Raw genomic sequence first — 19,208 nt, 5'->3', positions numbered from 1 at the left:
TATAATCAGACCTATGATAATGTGAAATTCCTAAATAAAATGGAAGTACCCTTTAATTATTAATGGTACATCCAGGGTGAAATTCAATATTCCAATAGTTGTACGGATCATGCAATATGCAGTGAAATTTCTGCACATTTATAATCAACATTTTGAATTTTCATGTTTATGAGTGACCTGGGATTTCACTGATAAGAATGAGGATATGCAGTGAATATATTATATGAACATGAAACTTTGACTTAAAGCAATTAAATCTATTTTTTGTGCATGTTCATTTCTTAGCCGGTATGTTTGCTTGACTGAGCATCATAGGACATGCCGTAATGCACAAGATCAAACTGTGATAGTCAATTGTAGTGTAAATGCAGGGATTTAAATCTAAAGTTTGCTTTATTAAAATGAACAGATTTTGTCTTTTAAAAAGTGGAAGAGATTTATACAACTTTTTTAACCAGCTTTTAACTTCTAAAAATTAAACTTCCGATTTTCCCAAATCACATTTAAACAGAGATTGTTCTCAATTTTAATATCAGATGAAAACAGTGAAGATGACATCTTTGACATTCAGTTTATAAAACATATGCTAGGATGACACGTCAACTTGTGATTTTGTGTCAGATTACTGAGTAAACATATTTGGCAGATTTTTGTTTTCTTGTATTCTCCGATGACACTTGTCACCATGATGGCATGCATAGCCGCAGCCCCTAATATTAACCTGCTGTGTAGTAGGTATTTGCTTTCATCTACACCTCAAGTCATTGTGCATGTACATTTTCAGTCTTGAAATGTCAGTTTTATGGATTTCTTTTTCATTGTGGAAACTTTTTCTCTAAATTGTAATTTTTTTTAGAGTACAGATGTAGCAAATCTCATTTTGGCAGTGCGGCTTTACTGAACATCACATTATATATAATCTGTGATTTTCTAAGGGTAGAGTCCCATAGAGCTACCAAGAAACATGTATTACTTGGCTACCATAATTGTTTGCTACTTGTCATCCACAAAAATGATTGGCCATTATTGGTCAATACACAATTAAAAATAACTCCGGAATAGAAGAAGAAAGGAGGTGGCACTCACCAAGTAAAAATCTTTGTTTATTCTTTAAAAATAGACATCACAAAGCAGGGAAGGATGTAGGGGGCATCAGAGACAACGGCGACGAAGTGCCCGTGAGAGCAAAATGCCGCCGTCGTCTCTGATGCCCCCCGCTTCCCTCCCTGCTTTGTGATGTATTTTTAAAGAATAAACAAAGATTTTTACTTTGAGTGCCAGCTCCTTTCTTTTTCTATTCCGGAGTGAAATGTGTTCTATTGGAGAGTGTTGCACCAGGAGGTGCTGGTTTTCAGTCTCTGTCATGACCTATTTGTTACACTGCGTTACTTAAAAATGGATGAGGAGCAGTGAATGGGGTTTTAGAGCTGGACTTTCCTTTCTTTGGACAAAATTAAAAAACATTTTTTTTGCGTTCAGCCCCATTTGGTTTGTGTGATGGCTGCTATGTGGGACTGCTTGAATGTTTTAACTGCAGTCCATATAGACATAGAATAATAATTCTGAAAAGAGTTTGCTTCCACTTTTTCAGTAATGAAATCCTGTGATCGCAGAACAGCTGTGGAGGAGGGGGGCAGGCACTGCGGAGAAGAGGGAGAGATTAATTTGCCTACCTCCACCATTATCAGCTAATGCGATTTTTGTACTGAACTCTGCTGTAATGCGAGTGCAATATGAGTGAGAATGAATCAGATTCCACCCGTAGCATGCTGCGATTGTTTTCTCGGTCTGATTAGGGCTGAGAAAAAAATCGCTCATGTGAGCGACCCCATAGAGTAACATTGGTCCGAAAGGCAGATATTTAATGTCTACAAATAGTGGAACTATTCATGTACACATATACAGTTGAAAACTCACATGGAAATGCTGCTACTCTTTCAGTAAGTCTCTGAATTGCCCAATGATGCAAAGTATGAATCTAACCTATTTTTTTTTCCCTAAATTATATAAAATTACAAATCATTTACATTGAAGCCATACTGTATATTTAGAACAAAGGCTAAAACAGTATCTTACACTGGGTAATCAGGAAAGCCTTCCCTTCCTTGGCACAAAACAGATGGCTTATGTATAGCACAATACTATGAGTATGAGCTGTTGAAAAGAACTAAAATTATGTGATAACAGCAAGTAATGAAGAACGTTACAAAGATGTTACATATTAGATTTGAAGTGGTTAACAAAGTTGAAGATTCATGCAAACTCATTGAGCAAGTTATCACGGTGCATAAACTAAATTAAATGAGAAAATAAGCTGCATTCTATACCTGTAATTACAAATCAAGCGTAGCTAATCTTGTATTATGATTAGGCTACATTAACATATACCTGTTTTGCTTTTTTTTATTTTTGGCAGCTGCTTCTTTGTGATTTGACATTGCAGGCTGTGAGAATGAAACAAATGCCTCTCATGCAATATAACTATACATTTTTACTTTGAAAAGCATACCATTTCAACTTTTATTTATTTCACAAATGGTCAAGTATGGCCATATATGTGAAGCTCTAAGCTGTGTTCACATTAATACAGTTATTGATGCTTTCTATTTTAGACAAGATTCAAAAGATATACAAAAGAGAGACGTTCCAGTATTTCCTTAAGGGAGTAGTCTGGGGAGATAAAAAATTCCTCTAATGGCCATGCCCTCATAAACTGTAAAGATGAGGTCAATAGTGCTGTTTCCCATCCTCACATTACCTGTAACTCAGTGTGATGCTTGTCTCCATCCAGCTCCACCCGGGTATGTGGCTGTGCAGGGTGTGCTGCGTAATGGCTGTCACTAACAGACATGGCCATGCACATTGCACATTGACACTGCTGTATGTACATCACAGGAGATGCTTGTGGCATACATGTTACTGGGGGGCATAGACGTAACTTGGTGGCATACATGTAACTGGGAGTATACACATTACTAAGGGGACTTACACATTACTGGGGGGCATACTCATTACTAGAGGAATACACATTACTGGGATCATACACAATACTGAGGGGCATAGATATTACTGGAGGGCATGGACATTACTGGGGGTCATACACATTATTGAGGTGGGTTGCATACAGCTTTGGGGGCCCATACAGCACTAAGAGGCCCATAAAGCTCTAGGGGGCTTATACAGCTTTGGGGGGCACAAACAGCTATGGAGGGGTATACAGCTCTGTAGAGGACCCTTGCAGCTCTAGGGGGGAAACATACTGCTTTGGGGGAGCACATACTACTCTGAGAGGGCACATACAGCTTGATGGTGGCACATACAGCTCTGGGGGGAAATACAGCTTAAGGGTTTTGGAGGAATACAACTCTGGAGTGCCTACAGTTAGGTGGAGGTGAGGGGCACATACAGCTCTAGGCCCTGGTGATTCAGTCTAGTGCTGCGCTGCATCTCCTCTCTCTCTAGTCTCATCATCTGTTGGACAGAACCGCACCCCATTGCGTGCTAGCTTCACCCACAGATGAACTTTCCTTTACCTGCACACAGCGTTCAGCAGTGAACAATGTGTGCAAGGTATAAAGGGCCAGCAGCTAGAAAAGTGAGGCTGCCATCTTGAGATCTGTGGTCCCCAGCACTCGGCTCAAGGGTCACCAAACACAACACCGCCCGTGTCGATGGCGAGTGGGCCCTCCTTGTTGTCCATGGCCCCAGTATTTGCCTGGGTGCATTGGGTGTTGATGCCGGTCCTGCTTATATTTGACAGCTGGATGAAATAGACAGTAGACAAAAATGTTATAAAGTTTACCAATATTGGAAGCTTTCTGAGATATAAGCTTTAAACCAACCACTCTCTATTTGCCACAAGCTCAAATGGGTTGTCCACTACTTGGACAACCCCCTTCTCATTCCCTATGTTTGCCCCATGAACAAACTTTATACTTACCTTCAGTACCTGCACAGCTCCAGCAATGTTGGAACTTGCGTTCTCAGGGCCCTTGTTATATTGTTATGACACGCAAGCCCCATGATCAATCAGCGCTGGCTTCCTTCTCCCCATCTTCGTACAATTAAGCAATTAACAGGAACTGAGTGAAAGCCTCAGTGCTTACTTCATGTTAATTACTTAGACGTCCTTAGGCAGGGATAAGGAAGCCAGTGCTGATTGGTCAACGGGCTCACGTATCATAACAATGTCATGTGTGCCCCAGGAACGTGAGTTTCAATATCATTGGAACTGCATTGGCACCGGAGGTGAGCATAGGGTTTGTTATTTATATTAAGGGGAACATGGGGAATAAGAAGGGGTTGTCCAAGTAGTGGACAACCCCTTTAAGACTTCTGCTGTATTAATTTATGCTTACATATAGAGTACATGTATTATACTAATTGAAGTTTCTCATATTCATTGCTTGTTTTAAAACAGAAATTAGTATTTTTGGAAAAAATGGATTTTGATTCATGGGCCCCTTAATATAACAAACCTAAATGCTGGAGACTACCAAATTTTATTTAATGCAAGTTGAATTATTGCCAATTTTTGGAATTCCCTGAACCTGGTGAATTTTAGCAATTTCAATTTACTTTTTGCAAATTGCCTAAATTGACTGTTGATATTTTACACATTGCAGAAGAGTGCATCAGCCAGAGAAGAATAGACATGACCTTGGGCTTGGCTGGTTGAGCGTCGCTATAATGTTTTTCAGCTATCAAATCACATGGTAAAGCACAGCCAATCAGGAGAGACTATGATACCATGCATAAATCCAGAAGCAGGAAATGAAGCCGGAATGTTTGCACAGTGAGAGGATGCAACAGTTCCCAGTTTACTTTAGAAACAGAAATTTAAAGCTATAAAAAAAGAAGAAATTGTATAGATATGATTTTACCATACAGCATTAAAGACTACTGAGTGAGAAACAGACTAATAATTACCAAGAGTAACCATCTATTTGCCCATAGCCATATACGTTGAGGTCACTTTTACATAGAAAGGATGTTTTTGTGTTAAATTGTTTGAAAAGGGTTTGAATACCATCATAGGAGATGTCAGAGTGTTGTACACATCTTCTGAGGGAAATCAGAGGATTTGTTGTACTTTAGAGTCATAAAATTGATGCACTAAAAATTGGATTTAAAAAAAAAAATTCAAAAAATTCAAATGAGTCGCTCATCTCTATTAACAACCCAATAACTAAACCTCCCCCTTTCAAATTTCAAATCAAAAGGTATGAAAACAATAACTATGTCAAGTAAGTTTTATCGTTTGGAAAAAATAGTACACATTATCTCTTTTTTAAAACATGAAAAACTAAATCTACTTACATACAACCTGACTGAATGCTGATGTTTTCTGAAAATATAAATATGCAATAGTAACTTTTTTTATTTTATTTTTTTTTTAAGACAAATATTCCTATCTGTGCTACGGCATATGGATTTCCGGACGACATGTGATGAGGTGAGCAGTAACTTACCAAACAATTAAAAGTTACAACAGATTTTTTTGGATTGCGTAATATTGTTATGCTGCTGTATCACTTACGCACATGTTCATTTGTTTAAGCAATTAAACCAGTAAGCTTGTTCCATGCTTAAACGAGTGACAGATAGCACAGGTCTGCAAGGGTAAAACAGTCTGAGTTGGACTTGGACCTTCCTAAACATTATGCAGAACTTTTAGGCTCTACACCAAAGGAAAAGAACCTTTTAGCTCCTGGTACATGGTACAGAAGAAGAGAAAAGGAATTTCTTACATTATTTCTAAAGATAGTGCTCTAGTTTATTGCAGTGATGTTCCTGGGCTGATGGAAAAATGTTGCATTAAGTACAATGTAAATGAGGGTTGAATACTGATTTATAAAAAAAAAAGTCTAAAAGCTGTAGGCAGCAAATATGCTTCAGTACCCGATGGGCATTCATTGAACTTGAAAGAAAGCTATGAGAATTTAATTGAACTTTATTCCCAAGAAACCTAATTACTAGGATCAAGGATCGTCAATATGTGGTGACTTGAAAGTTCTCTCTTTGCTTCTAGAGAAGGAAGGAGGTTACACTCAATACCTATGCTTTTTGTGCGAATAGGACAACTGGGAAAGTTGGCCAATGAGAACATCTTTGCAACCTGGAATCAAGAGCATAGTTGCAGAAAGTTTGGTTGAACCCAATAACGTTCTCCATGCCACCACTCCACATTAAGCTTGGACTGATGAAGCAGTTTGTGAAAGCTCCACCAAAAGGAGAGACTTTTAAATATCTGGTTTCAGAGACTGGCCGAAACAAAACTGAAGCAAGGGATTTTTGTGGGTGCAGATATTTGGAAACTCATGAAAAACGACATGTTTGAAACAAAATGAAAGCAGTTGAGAAAATGGCAAAAGATTCTGTTAAAGAAGTTGTGAAGAAGTTTTGAAGTAACAGCAAAGATCCAATATTTAAGCCCATCTTGGAAAACACATTGAAACATATCAAAGCGTTGGGTTGTCTGATGAATTTGAAGTTAAATTTTTTACATTCCCATTTGGATGACTTTCCTGAAAACCTTGGGACTGTTAGTGAAGAGCAAAGAGAAAGATTTTGTCAGAATATCAAGGAGATGGAACGACGATACCAAAGTAGATAGAACGTGAACATGATGGTAGACGACTGCTGGATGCTTAACAGAGAAGATCTGCAGCCTTCTATTAGAGAAAAGACATAAAATGACGTTTTGAAAAGAAAAAGAAGAGGTGCAATAATTTATTTCCAATAGAGTTGCAAAATAAATAGTTAATGCATTTAGGCAAGTTGTATTTTAGAGAATTTTTTTTATTATTGATCAACATCTATGTTCTCAATCTACCCAAAAGACTATCTTAGGAGGATATCTGTTTGTGCAGGTAACTATTACTGTGCAGAATTATTAGGCAACGTAATATAAACCAAATATATTTCCATCTCACTTGTTTATTTTCACCAGGTAAACCAATATAACTGCACAAAATTTAGAAATTAACATTTCTGACATGCAAAATCAAAACCCAAAAAATTAGTGACCAAGATAGCCTACTTCCTTTATGATGACACTTAACAGCCTACCATCCATAGATTCTGTCAGTTGCTTGACGTGTTTATGTTCAACATTGCGTGCAGCAGCCACCACAGCCACCTAGACACTGTTCCAAGAGGTGTACTATTTTCCCAACTTGTTGATCTCACATTTTATAAGAGACCACAGGTACTCTATGGGGTTCAGATCAGGTGAACAAGGGGGTCATGTCATTATTTTTTCATCTTTTAGACCTTTACTGGCCAGCCACGCTGTGGACTAGCTGGATGCATGTGATGGAGCATTGTCCTCTATGAAAATCATGTTTTTCTTGAACGATACCTACTTCCTCCTGTACCACTGCTTGAAGAAGTTGTCTTCCAGAAACTGGCAGTAGGTCTGAGAGTTGAGCTTTACTTCATCCTCAACCTGAAAAGGTCCCACAAGTTCATCTTTGATGATACAGCCCATACCAGTACCCCACCTCCACCTTTCTGGTGTCTGAGTTGGAGTGGAGCTTTCTGCCCTTTACTGATCCAGCCTCTGGCCCATCCATCTGGCCCATCAAGAGTCACTCTCATTTCATCAGTCCATAAAACCTTTGAAAAATCAATTATAAGATATTTCTTGGCTCAGTCTTGACGTTTTATCTTATGTTTCTTGTTCAAAGGTGGTCGGTGTTTAGTCTTCCTTACCTTGGCCATGTCCCTGAGTATGGCACACCTTGTGCTTTTTTATACTCCAGTAACGTTGCAGCTCTGAAATATGGCCAAACTGGTGGCAAATGGCATCTTGGCAGTAGAGATGAGCGATGTTCGAGGTTCGAGGTTCGCCAATTTCATGTTCGAGTGATTTTGGGGGGTGTTTGAGTCGTTCGACGAACTCGAGCCATTTGCTAAAAGCTCGACAGTTCGAGTAGCATTCGAGAAAGGTTCGAGCACCAAAAGCATGGCTTTTCACAATTAGTATGTACGCACATTTCGTATCTGCATGCGTCTGGCATCCCCAGAACAATCCCTCTCTCTTTCATACTCACTGATCACGGGCGTCTCACTGCACGGCTGTCACAAATCTCCGGAGGCTTTTCTTCTTTTGAACATGGCTGCCGCTTCATTATTCAATTAGTTATTCTGTGCTTTCCTTGCCCACCGGTGCCCATAATTGGTTGCAGTCAGACACGCCCCCACGATGAGTGACAGCTGTCTCACTGCAACCAATCACAGCCGCTGGTGGGCGGGTTTATATCGTGCAGTAAAATAAATAAATAAATTAAAAAAATAAAAAAAAAATAAATAAAAATGTGGTACCCCCCCATATTTGATACCAGCCAGGATAAAACCACACGGCTAAAGGCTAGTATTGTCAGGATGGGTTGCGCCACAATATGGGGAGCACACCACCCTAATAATATCACTCAGCAGCTGTCTGGAATTGCCGCATCCATTAGATGCGACAGTGCCGGGACTCCACCCAGCTCATCCCGAATTTCCCTGGTGCGGTGGCAATCGGGGTAATAAGAGGTTAATCATAACAGGCGTCTCCTCGAGACTCCTTCCATGATCAACCTGAAAGTGAAAGTAAAGAAACACACACAGCGAAAAATCCTTTATTTGGAATAAAAAAGAAAAAACACCTCATTTACCTTTTTATTAATCCCAAAACAACAATCCAGGTCCAAAGAAATCCACACGACACTGTCAGCTCTGCTACATGAAGATGACAGGGAGTGATTTGTGTCCTCTCCACATAGCAGCTGAAGTGAGCCACGCTGCCAGACTTCACTCTGCAATGTAGACGTCAAGATTACCAAATCTGCCTATGTTTCTCATTAGAGGCAATGGTTAGAGCTACCGCCTAAGAAGCATTATTTCACGAGTTCAAGTCTCAGCCGTCCCGGTAAAGAATTGAATTTATTTTTAATTTTAAATTATAATTATTATTTATTTATAATTATAATTTAATTTAATTATGCACTGAGGGGAGGAGCCGGACAGCAGCTTTGAGCCATGGGCCACACCTCTAAAATCGGAGCAGTTCACGGAATGAGGCTGCATTGCTCTCTCCTCTCTCTCCTCTCTCTTCTCTCTCCTCTCTCTTCTCTCATCTCTCTCTCTCTCTTTCACTCTTTCACTCTCTCTTTTTCTTTCTCTCTTTCTCTCTCTCTCTCTCTTGTTCTCTCTTTTTCTTTTTTCTCTCTTTTGCTCTCTTTTTCTCTCTTTCTCTCTCTCTTTCTCTCTCTCTTTCTCTCTTTTTCTCTCTTTCTCCCTCTCTCTTTCTCTCTCTCTCATTCTCTCTTTTTTTCTCTCTCTTCTCTCCTGTTCTCTCCTATTCTCTCTCTCTTCTCTCTCTCTTCTCTCTCTCTTCTCTCTCTCCTCTCTCTCTCTTCTCTCCAGTGGCTCAATGGATAGAGCTCCCGTCTAAGAGCAGTAATTCACGAGGTCGGGTCCTGGTAAAAAATATAATTTCATTTTAAATTATAATTATTATTTATTTATAATTTAATTTAATTTAATTATGCACTGAGGGGAGGAGCAGGACATTAGCTTTGAGCTGTGGGACACACCTCTAAAATCGGAGCAGTTCACAGAATGAGGTTGCATTGCTCTCTCTCTCTCTTCTCTCTCTTCTCTCTCCCTCTCTCTTTCTCCTATCTCTCTCTCTTTCTCTCTTTCTTTCACTCTCTCTCTTTCTCTCTCTTTCTCTCTCTCCCTCTCTCCTCTCTCCTCTCTCTCTCTCTCTCTCTCTTTCTTCCTCTCTCTTCTCTCTCTCTTTCTCTCAATCCCTCTCTTTCTCTCTCCCTCTCTTTCTCTCTCTCTCCTCTCTCTCTTTTTCTCTCTCTCCCTCTCTCTTTCTCTCTCCTCTCTCTCTTTCTCTCACTCTCTCTTCTTTCTCTCTCCATTTTTCTCTCTCTCTCTCCTCTCTCTCCTCTCTCTTCTCTCCCTTCTCTCTCTCCTCTCTTTTACTTTCTCTCTCTCCTCTCTCTCTTTCTCTCTCTCTCTCTCTTCCTCTCTCTTTCTCTCTCTCTCTCATTCTCTCCTCTCTCTTTTTCTCTTTTTCTCTGCCTCTTCTCTTTCTCTCTCTCTCCTCTCTCTCTTCTCTCTCTCCTCCCTCTCCTCTTTCTCTCTCTTCTCTCGTCTCTCTCTCACTATTTTCTCTCTCTTTCTCTCTCTTCTCTCACTTTTCTCTCTCTCTTTTCTCTATCTTCTCTCTCTTCTTTCTCTCTCTCTCTCTCAGACCTAGCGATGATCAGCTGATGCAGTCACCTGACAGAATCAGCTGATACTATAAGTCGAGCGGTGAGGCCGGCTTTTTACCGCCCGGCCGGCTAAACTATCAGCTGATGCTGTCGGACAGGAGTCTGCACAGAAGTGTGTAGTTTTTTGTGGGTTTTTTTGCACTGATGCATCAGCTGATTGTATAAAAGCCATTTATACAATCAGCTGCTGTGTCATGTGATTCAGGTCATTGAACCTGACACATCATCTGATCTCTTTGCCTTCCAGCAAACCGATCAGGTGATATTATCTGGATTGGACGGCGCGGTACCCTTGACCCAGGATTACTGCGGAGGTGGGTTCTTTGTTTCAATAAAGATGGAGTCACTAATTGTGTTGTGTTTTAGTTCTAATAATTTTTCTGAGTGTTGTGTTTTTTTTTATCTGTACTAGAAATTCATGGTGGACATGTCTAATATTGGCGTGACACCATGAATTTCAGGCTTAGGGCCAGTCGATAATATACAGCTAGCCCTAACCCCATTATTACCCAGCGAGCCACCCGTCACAAGGGCAGCTGGAAGAGTTGGATACAGCGCCAGAAGATGGCGCTTCTATGAAAACACCATTTTCTGGGGTGGCTGCAGACTGCAATTCGCAGCAGGGGTGCCCAGAAAGCTTGGGCACCCTGAGCTGAGGATTCCAATCCCCAGCTGCCTAGTTGTACCTGGCTGGACACAAAAATTGGGCGAAGCCCACGTCTATCTTTTTTAAATGTTTTCATGAAATTCATGAAATAATTAAAAAAAGAGCTTCCCCATATTTTTGGTTCCCAGCCGTGTACTAATAGGTAGCTGGGGTTTGGGGGCAGCCTGTAGCTGCCTGCTGTACCTGGCTAGCATACAAAAACATGGCGAAGCCCATGTAATTTTTTGGGGGGGCAAAAAACTCCTGCATACAGTCCTGGATGGAGTATGCTGATCCTTGTAGTTCTGCCGCTGTCTGTCTGTCTGTATGGAGGAGAGCAGACAGCAGCTGCAGAACTACAAGGCTCAGCATGCTCCATTCACTAGTGTATGCAGGAGAGCAGACAGCAGCTGCAAGGCTCAGCATACTCCATTCAGGACTGTATGCAGGAGTTTTTTGCCCACCAAAAAAATGATGTGGGCTTCGCCATATTTTTGCATGCTAGCCAGGTACAGCAGGCAGGTACGGCTGCCCCAACCCTCAGCTGCCTATTTGTACCCGGCTGGAAACTAAAAAAAAATAGGGAAGCCCTTTTTTTAATTATTTCAGGAATTTCATGAAATAATTAAAAAAAAAAATCGACATGAGCTTCGCCCCATTTTTGTGTTCATCCAGGTACAACTAGGCAGCTGGGATTGGAATGCGTAGCACAGGTTGGCCTGAGCTTTCTGGGCCCCTCTGCTGCGAATTGCAGTTCGCAGTCGACCCAGAAAATGGCGCTTTCATAGAAGCGCCATCATCTGGCGCAGTATCCAACTCTTCCAGCAGCCCTGAAGCCAGGTGGCTTCCTGGGTAATAATGAGTTAATACTAGCTTTGTTTTACTAGCTAGTATTAAGCCAGAGATTCTTAATGTCAGGCAAGTTTGATCCGGCCATTAAGAATCTCCAGTAAAGGCTTAAAAAAAAGACACCACACAGAGAAAAAATACTTTAATAGAAATAAATACACAGACACACTTAGAGACTCCATGTTTATTACTCCCTCTCATCTCTCCACGATCCATGGTCTTCTGTCTTCTTTCTCCTTCAACCCATGCAGCTCTGCTACATCAGACAGCAGAGTATGCGAGGAAGACGCTGCTGCTCCCAGTGCAGACTATTCACTCAGTGAGTGAGCAGAGGCTGCAGGCTGTAAGCGGTGACGTCACCGCTGACAGGCGGGTTGCTATAGCAACGGTGATCTCTGCTTTACACCGGCTGTGGCAGCCGGTGAATAACGGAACGTGGAAGAAGAACGGGGAAGCCGAGCAAGTGCCAGAGCATTTCGCTGGTACACGGAGATGCTGGAACGATCACCGCGTACCGGAGAGATGCACTGACAGGACCTAGCATGACGTTTAGCCATGTGACCAGTCTGTAGCCAATGAGATAATGAACACGTGACTGGTCACATGCTTTTTTTGACATCACAGAAGGTTCTATCATCAGTTCTGGTTACCAGGAGGACACAGCGATTATCAGAAGGAAAAGCGGCGGGAGAAAGAGTGCAGGACGCGTCGCGAGGACCTGTAAGTGTAATAGCAATGTATATTATCTGTATGTGTTCATTTATAATGTGTTTTTATATGTTTGTGTTTGCCTGCCATCGGTTTCAATGGGGTTCGAGATTTTTTTCAAACGGCCGTCGAACTGGCCCTCCATTCGACGAACCGAACCGAACTCGAGCCTTCAGAGGCTCGCTCATCTCTATTTGGCAGCTTCACGCTTGATTTTCCTCAGTTCATGGGTTGTTATTTTGCGCCTTTTTTGTCCAACACGCTTCTTGCGACCCAGTTGGCTATTTGCCATGAAACGCTTGGTTGTTTGGTGATCACGCTTCAAAAGTTTGGCAATTTTAAGACTACTGCATCCCTCTGCAAGACATCTCACAATTTTGGACTTTTCAAAGCCCGTCAAATCTCTCTTCTGACCCATTTTGCCAAAGGAAAGGAAGTTACCTAATAATTAAGCACATAGGGTGTTGATGTCATTACACCACACCCCTCCTCATTACAGAGATGCACATCACCTGATTTACTTAATTGGTAGTTGGCTCTCAATCCTATACAGCTTGGAGTAGGACAACATGTATAAAAATTATCATGTGAGCAAAATACTCATTTGCCTAATAATTCTGCACACAGTCTATAATATAATAATATAATATATAATAGTGTACTTTTTTTGGTAACAACTAAGATTTTTCTAGTTAATCTTGCTTTTATGGAATTTCGCGCGTGTTTGGTGCAAGATCCATATTTGTTAGTTAAAAACAGATTTTTTAAAAAAAAAATCAGGGCACAAGAAAACATAAGAATCAGTCATTAAATTTGACAAAAATTAAGGTCATGCACTTGGGTTGAGGTAATAAAATTTATAACCATGTACTTATTTGTAAAACACGGGGTAGAATTGTCACTGAAGAAGACTTATGTGTATGGGTAACTGCAAACCTTACTTTGCTGATCACTGTCAAGCAGCTGTTGCCAAGGCTAATAAAATAATGGGATTCATTAAAAGAGGCATAGATGCTCCTGAGGAGAACGTAGTTTTTCCCCTATACAAGTCACTAATGAAATCACACTTAGAATACTGTGTGCAATTTTGCTCTCTGGTATATAAAAAGGACATACCGTATTTTTCGGAGTATAAGACGCACCGGACCATAAGACGCACGCTGGTTTTAGAGGAGGAAAATAAAATTTTAAGCAAAAAATGTTGTCATGACGCATTGTTATGGGGCGAGGATCTGCTGCTGACACTGTTATGGGGGTAATGTCCCCAAATTCTCTGCTAAGGTACTCCATCCTGGTATATGCCCTCATCCTGCTATATACCCCCATCCTACTATATACTGCCATCCTGGTATATACCCCCATCCTGCTATATTCCCCCATCCTGCTATATACTGCCATCCTGGAATATGCCCTCATCCTACCATATACCCCCATCCTGCTATATACTGCCACCCTGGAATATGCCCTCATCCTGCCATATACCCCCATTCTGCTTTATACTGCCATCCTGCTATATGGCCCCATCCTGCTATATGGCCCCATCCTGCTATATACCCCCATCCTGCTATATACTGCCATCCTGCTATATGGCCCCATCCTGCTATATACCCCCATCCTGCTATATGGCCCCATGCTGCTATGTACCCTCATCCTGCTATATGGCATGTATCCTGTATCACACAAAAAAACAATAAACATTTATACTCACCTTTCCTCACTCCATGCAGCATCGCTCCTCCTCCTGTCTTTGGCGGCAGCAGTGCCGCTGATCTGTGTGGAGCCGTCACCGGTCACTTCCCTGCAGCATCGCTCATCCTACTGTCCGCCTGTCAGCTGACCTGTGTGGAGACTAGCGGCACGCACAGCGATGATGTCATCACTGTGCTCACCGCTCTCTACACAGATCAGCTGACCGGCAGACTGGAGGAGATCGCGATGCTGCACGGAAGTGGCTGGTGAGTGTACTGTACTTATTCACTGCCCCCCGCGCTGATGATGATGCGTGGGTAGCAGTGAATACAGCTGCACATGATCACTCCAGGCTGTAGTTGCCAGGGGTGATCACGGGCGGCTGTTAATTATGCGCGCACCCCCCACCCATCATCCTGCCCACGTGTCAGTGCCGGCTTCAGCGCTGAGGGATGATGGGTGGGAGGATGGGCATGCATATGTAATAAGCCGGCCCACGTCGTCACGGCAGGCGCTGCTACAGTCTGCTCATGCCCCCAATGGCCCGCTCCATCGCAGCACCCTCATTGCCGGCTGCAGCCCCGTATTCATACCATAAGACGCACCCCCAACTTTCCCCCAACATTTGGGGGGAATAAAGTGCGTCTTATAGTCCGAAAAATAAGGTAGCTGAACTAGAGTGGGTGCAGAGAATAACAACCAATGTTATTAAGGGAATAGGTGAACTGCAATACCATGATACATTAATAAACTTAGGGTTATTCAATTTGGAAAAATTAAGGCTTAGGGGCGATATTATTACAATGTACAAATACATAAGGAGACAGCACAAAATTCTATCTAATGATCTCTGTACACCTAGGCCTGCAACAAGGACAAGGGGGCATCCACCATATCTAGAGGAAAGGAGTTTTAATCATAATCACAGATGCAGATTCTTTACTGTAAGAGCAGTGACGCTATGGAATTGACTGCCACATAATGTGGTAATGGTTGATTCATTACTAAAATTTAAGAGAGACGTAGATGCCTTTTTTGAAAAATATAATATTACTGGTTATGTGCATTAGATTCTATGATTGAGTTGTGATCCATGGAACTAGTCTAAATGCTGTATGTGGAGTGAGTAAGGAAATTTTTCCCCTAATGTGGAGCTTACTGTCTGCCCTATGTTTTGTTTGCCTTCCCCTGAATCAATATGTTAGGCTATGGGTTGAACTCAATGCACTTAAAGCTGGGTTCACACTAAGCGACAGCGACAACGACGTCGCTGTTACGTCACCATTTTCGGTGACGTAACAGCGACCTTGTAAGTCGCTGTTATGATCGCTGCTTAGCTGTCAAACACAGCAGAAGCAGCGATCATAACGTCGCTGTGCTACATGTGCAGAGAGCAGGGAGCCGCGCTTAGCGCTGGCTCCTTGCTCTCCTAGGTACAGTACACATCGGGTTAATTAACCCCATGTGTGCTGCAGCTACATGTCACAGTGCAGAGAGCAAGGAGCCGCGCGCACTGCTTAGCGCTGGCTCCTTGCTCTCCTTGCTACAGTATACATCGGGTTAATTACCCGATGCATACTGCAGCCACATGTCACAGTGCAGGAGCCGGCACTGGCAGCAAGAGCGGAGGCTGGTAACCAGCGTAAACATCGGGTAACCAGGGAAAGGTCTTCCCTTGGTTACCCGATGTTTACGCTGGTTACAGCTTACCGCAGCTGCCAGTGCCGGCTCCTGATCGCTTCATTTCGTCGCTCTCTCGCTGTCACACACAGCGATGTGTGTGTCACAGCGGGAGAGTGACGACCAAAAAATGAAGCTGGACATTCAGCAACGACCGGCGACCTCACAGCAGGGGCCAGGTCGTTGCTGGATGTCACACACAGCGACAGCGACGGGACGTCGCTGCAACGTCACAGAAAATGGTGACGTAGCAGCGACGTCGTTGTCGTCGTCGTTATGTGTGACACCAGCTTAAGTCTACCTTCAACCATTAAAACTATAAAACTATAAACCCCAATTTTGCATATCTGTGTAATGAAGGATTATTCCCAACTTTTAAAGTTATCAGCTAAGTATAAGACCACACATCCTCAGAATCGAGCTCTGACGTGATTCATTGGAATGAAGAAATGATCGGACATTCAAAGTCCGTATCACTGGGGTATTCCAGCCATCAGACACCCACCAATTATAATGCTACCACCTCCCTTAGCAAAAGTCAATTTTGGGAATAAAATCTGTCAGGATTTTTAGCATGTCATAAATTACCTTTCTATTAACTTTTTTCTTTTACTTCATCTCCTACTATCAACATTTTCTACATTGGTTTACAAAAAAATAGTTAATAAATATACATACAGGAAAGCAATATAATAGAAAAATGTTTTTTGTTGTTTATCTTTGGGGAAGAATTAAAAAGTTGGTGCAAATATTGCCACAGCCAGATGAGATTGTCTGCTGAGCACTTCTTGCAGTACTTTAAAGGGAAACAACAAAAAGAGGAATTACATTTTCCTCCAAAATTCAAGAATAATTCACAGCATTAAAGGCCAACAGTGTTTACCTGCCCAGGCCACAGATCAAATGCAGCACAACCCTTAATAAAGATGGAGGCAAAAGGGGCAAAACACTGATGTAGCAATCAGTCACACACTACAAATCCATGGAGGATGTGACTGCTTAGTATTAAAATAGCACACAAATGGCTTGTATAGGGCACCGTTCACACATGTAGGTACACAGTGTCTGGCTTACAGCCTATAGATGACGGCGGGCTGCCCAGCACTATATAAGTGCACCACACAGGAATGGAGACGCTAGTTTACAAGGTCTACATTATTGGGCTTGGCTGCATCTTGTATAAAAATATGATACATGCAAAAAATATATACATAAAATATATTTGAGATATTAGTTAATATTTTGGCCAAAATACGCAAGCTTGCAACCCAAACATCAAGGGTCCTCATGTCTTGTGAGTCCCTATACTACTATAAAAGCTAAATAACAAAAAGAGGAATTTGTGCAGCACACATGGATTGGCAGTACGTGAGTGGTTGTATTTTTGGGAGAAAATTTAATTCCTCTTTTTGTGTGGTTTTGCTTTTATATTAGTATAGGGACTCTTAAGACATGAGGATCATTGACATTTGGGTTGCAAGCTTGCGTATGTTGGCCAAAGTACTTAACAGTGACCCTTTCTGCAAAAATATGAAACCTCGCTATATGCCTGCAGTGAAAAAAGGACATGTTAAAATTTGCAGCAGTCTCATTAGAATTGTGGCTGAAGGGAAAAAAATGAAGTTAAATTATACCTGCAGCTGCACACCGGGGCTGTGAACAGTCAGCGATCAGTACACAGTGAGCACGCTGTAATCATTGCCACCACCCCCTGTCTGAGATTCTTTGCAAAACAGATTGTCAGACAAGAATTAGAGAGAGTAGTTACTGTGTTCTCATCTTGTAGTGAGTGCGCAATGCTTATAGTCCCAGCGCCACCCCGGTGACTGAAAGTGAGTGGCTGCAGGGAGAAGATAAAATAATTTTTTCTCTGAATTTGCATTTTTAGTTTGACTATTGCACATTTTTAAAACTGTATTTAGATTACCACTTTGACTGAAGGAAATAGCATTATTTTGCTGACAGATTCTTTTTAAAGACAGAATAAAACAACATTACTGCTCTTATGACTGCTTTTGCAAACCAACCAATTCCTTCAGAATGCAATTGTGGCTTTCAGCTTGTGTTACCCTCTGCCAGTGTTCCTAAACTTTCCAATTGTCCCTCCAGTGAGGAAGGAGACAAACTCTAGCGCCACCTATTGGAAGTAGCAATCCTAAAATTCAAAGGTGGCTTTTTAAACAAGCCTTTTCATAAGACTTAGGATTTATTTGCCAGATCAGAATCCCAATTTGCAGACATGGTGTTTCGGGGTGATTGCCCCTTGTCAGTGCAAAGTGTAGGTATCTGATCTGGCTTATGCGATGCTATTTAGGGACCACGGCAAAGACTATTCTCCTTATGGAGACCTGACAAACCAGTCTGACTTTCAGAAAGGGGACTTATAGCTGCAATGCCCCTCTGGGCAATTACGCAGTTTGACACAAGCTACTATGAGAGAATATGAGGAACAGCTGGACTCTGTAAACTCACATTCAATATACCATCCGCAGTGGATCTTATTTACAATAAAGATCAATCATACAGAGGGCAGTATCCCCAGATAATTGATTCCAATAAAATAATTTTAATTCTGCTCACAAAAAGGTGCAATAATTAGGCACATACTGCAATGATAAAAAACAAACATGCAGCACACCAGTCACTTGCTCCACCCTTAGTTCCATCTGTCAGCTTCCTTCTGGGATTTCTCAGCCTTCTAGGCACACTGTTGTGATCAATGGTATTGAAAACCCCAAGAATTCTACTAGAGGGTAGCAGAAATTGCAAGCTGCACCTATACCATAATGAGTAAAAGTGATTGAGGCTTTTGGAGAAAGCGGTTAGTATGCATTAGCATCTGATAAATACAGTCGTATTGATTCAGTTTTTATCAAAAGATGTACAGAATTTATTTCTTTGCCTCACCCAGGCTATTTCAAAATGTTTTGTTTCATTACTTTACATATGTTACTCTATGTGTATATCATCTAAATATCTCCAAAGAGAGCGGATCTCAGAGCTACTTCTCAGACAGACTGCTAAGGACAAGGTGGAGTGTAAATATTACTGCTGGTACGAACAAGCCCAATAAGTGTTTGAAGCACACAGTATATGGAAAAATGTAATAAGATTGTCAGTCAATAAAATTACTAGAATTTTGTTTTCTGAGTTTCCTAGTAAATACTTGCATTCCACATAATAACAGCTCTGGAGCATGTTTTCTCAGAATTGTTTGTTGTGCTTCTCCTGTTATTTCTTCTGGAAATCTATGATTAAAGTGATGTCATGATTCCCCTTTATATTTCATATGGTTTGTCCTTACATAGACTGAGAATGCCCAAACAAATTATATAAAAAAAAACTTTAGCATTAATCAG

General features: G+C 41.5%; 1 protein-coding gene across 4 annotated transcripts in view; it reads left to right on the top strand.

Moving 5' to 3' along the window:
- Positions 1 to 19,208, top strand: part of SNTG1 (syntrophin gamma 1) — a 1,064,578-nt gene that overhangs the window by 554,756 nt on the left and 490,614 nt on the right. For all 4 annotated transcript variants that reach the window (XM_075353282.1, XM_075353284.1, XM_075353281.1 and 1 more), the window contains one exon: positions 5,401 to 5,455. In XM_075353282.1, coding sequence (XP_075209397.1) covers positions 5,429 to 5,455 — 27 coding nt within the window. In that variant the 5' untranslated portion in view covers positions 5,401 to 5,428. The remainder of the gene's footprint in view (positions 1 to 5,400; positions 5,456 to 19,208) is intronic.

The sequence above is a fragment of the Anomaloglossus baeobatrachus genome, chromosome 6 (genome assembly GCF_048569485.1).
Source record: "Anomaloglossus baeobatrachus isolate aAnoBae1 chromosome 6, aAnoBae1.hap1, whole genome shotgun sequence".
Classification (NCBI taxonomy): domain Eukaryota; kingdom Metazoa; phylum Chordata; class Amphibia; order Anura; family Aromobatidae; genus Anomaloglossus; species Anomaloglossus baeobatrachus.
This window is presented reverse-complemented; position numbering and strand designations above follow the sequence as displayed.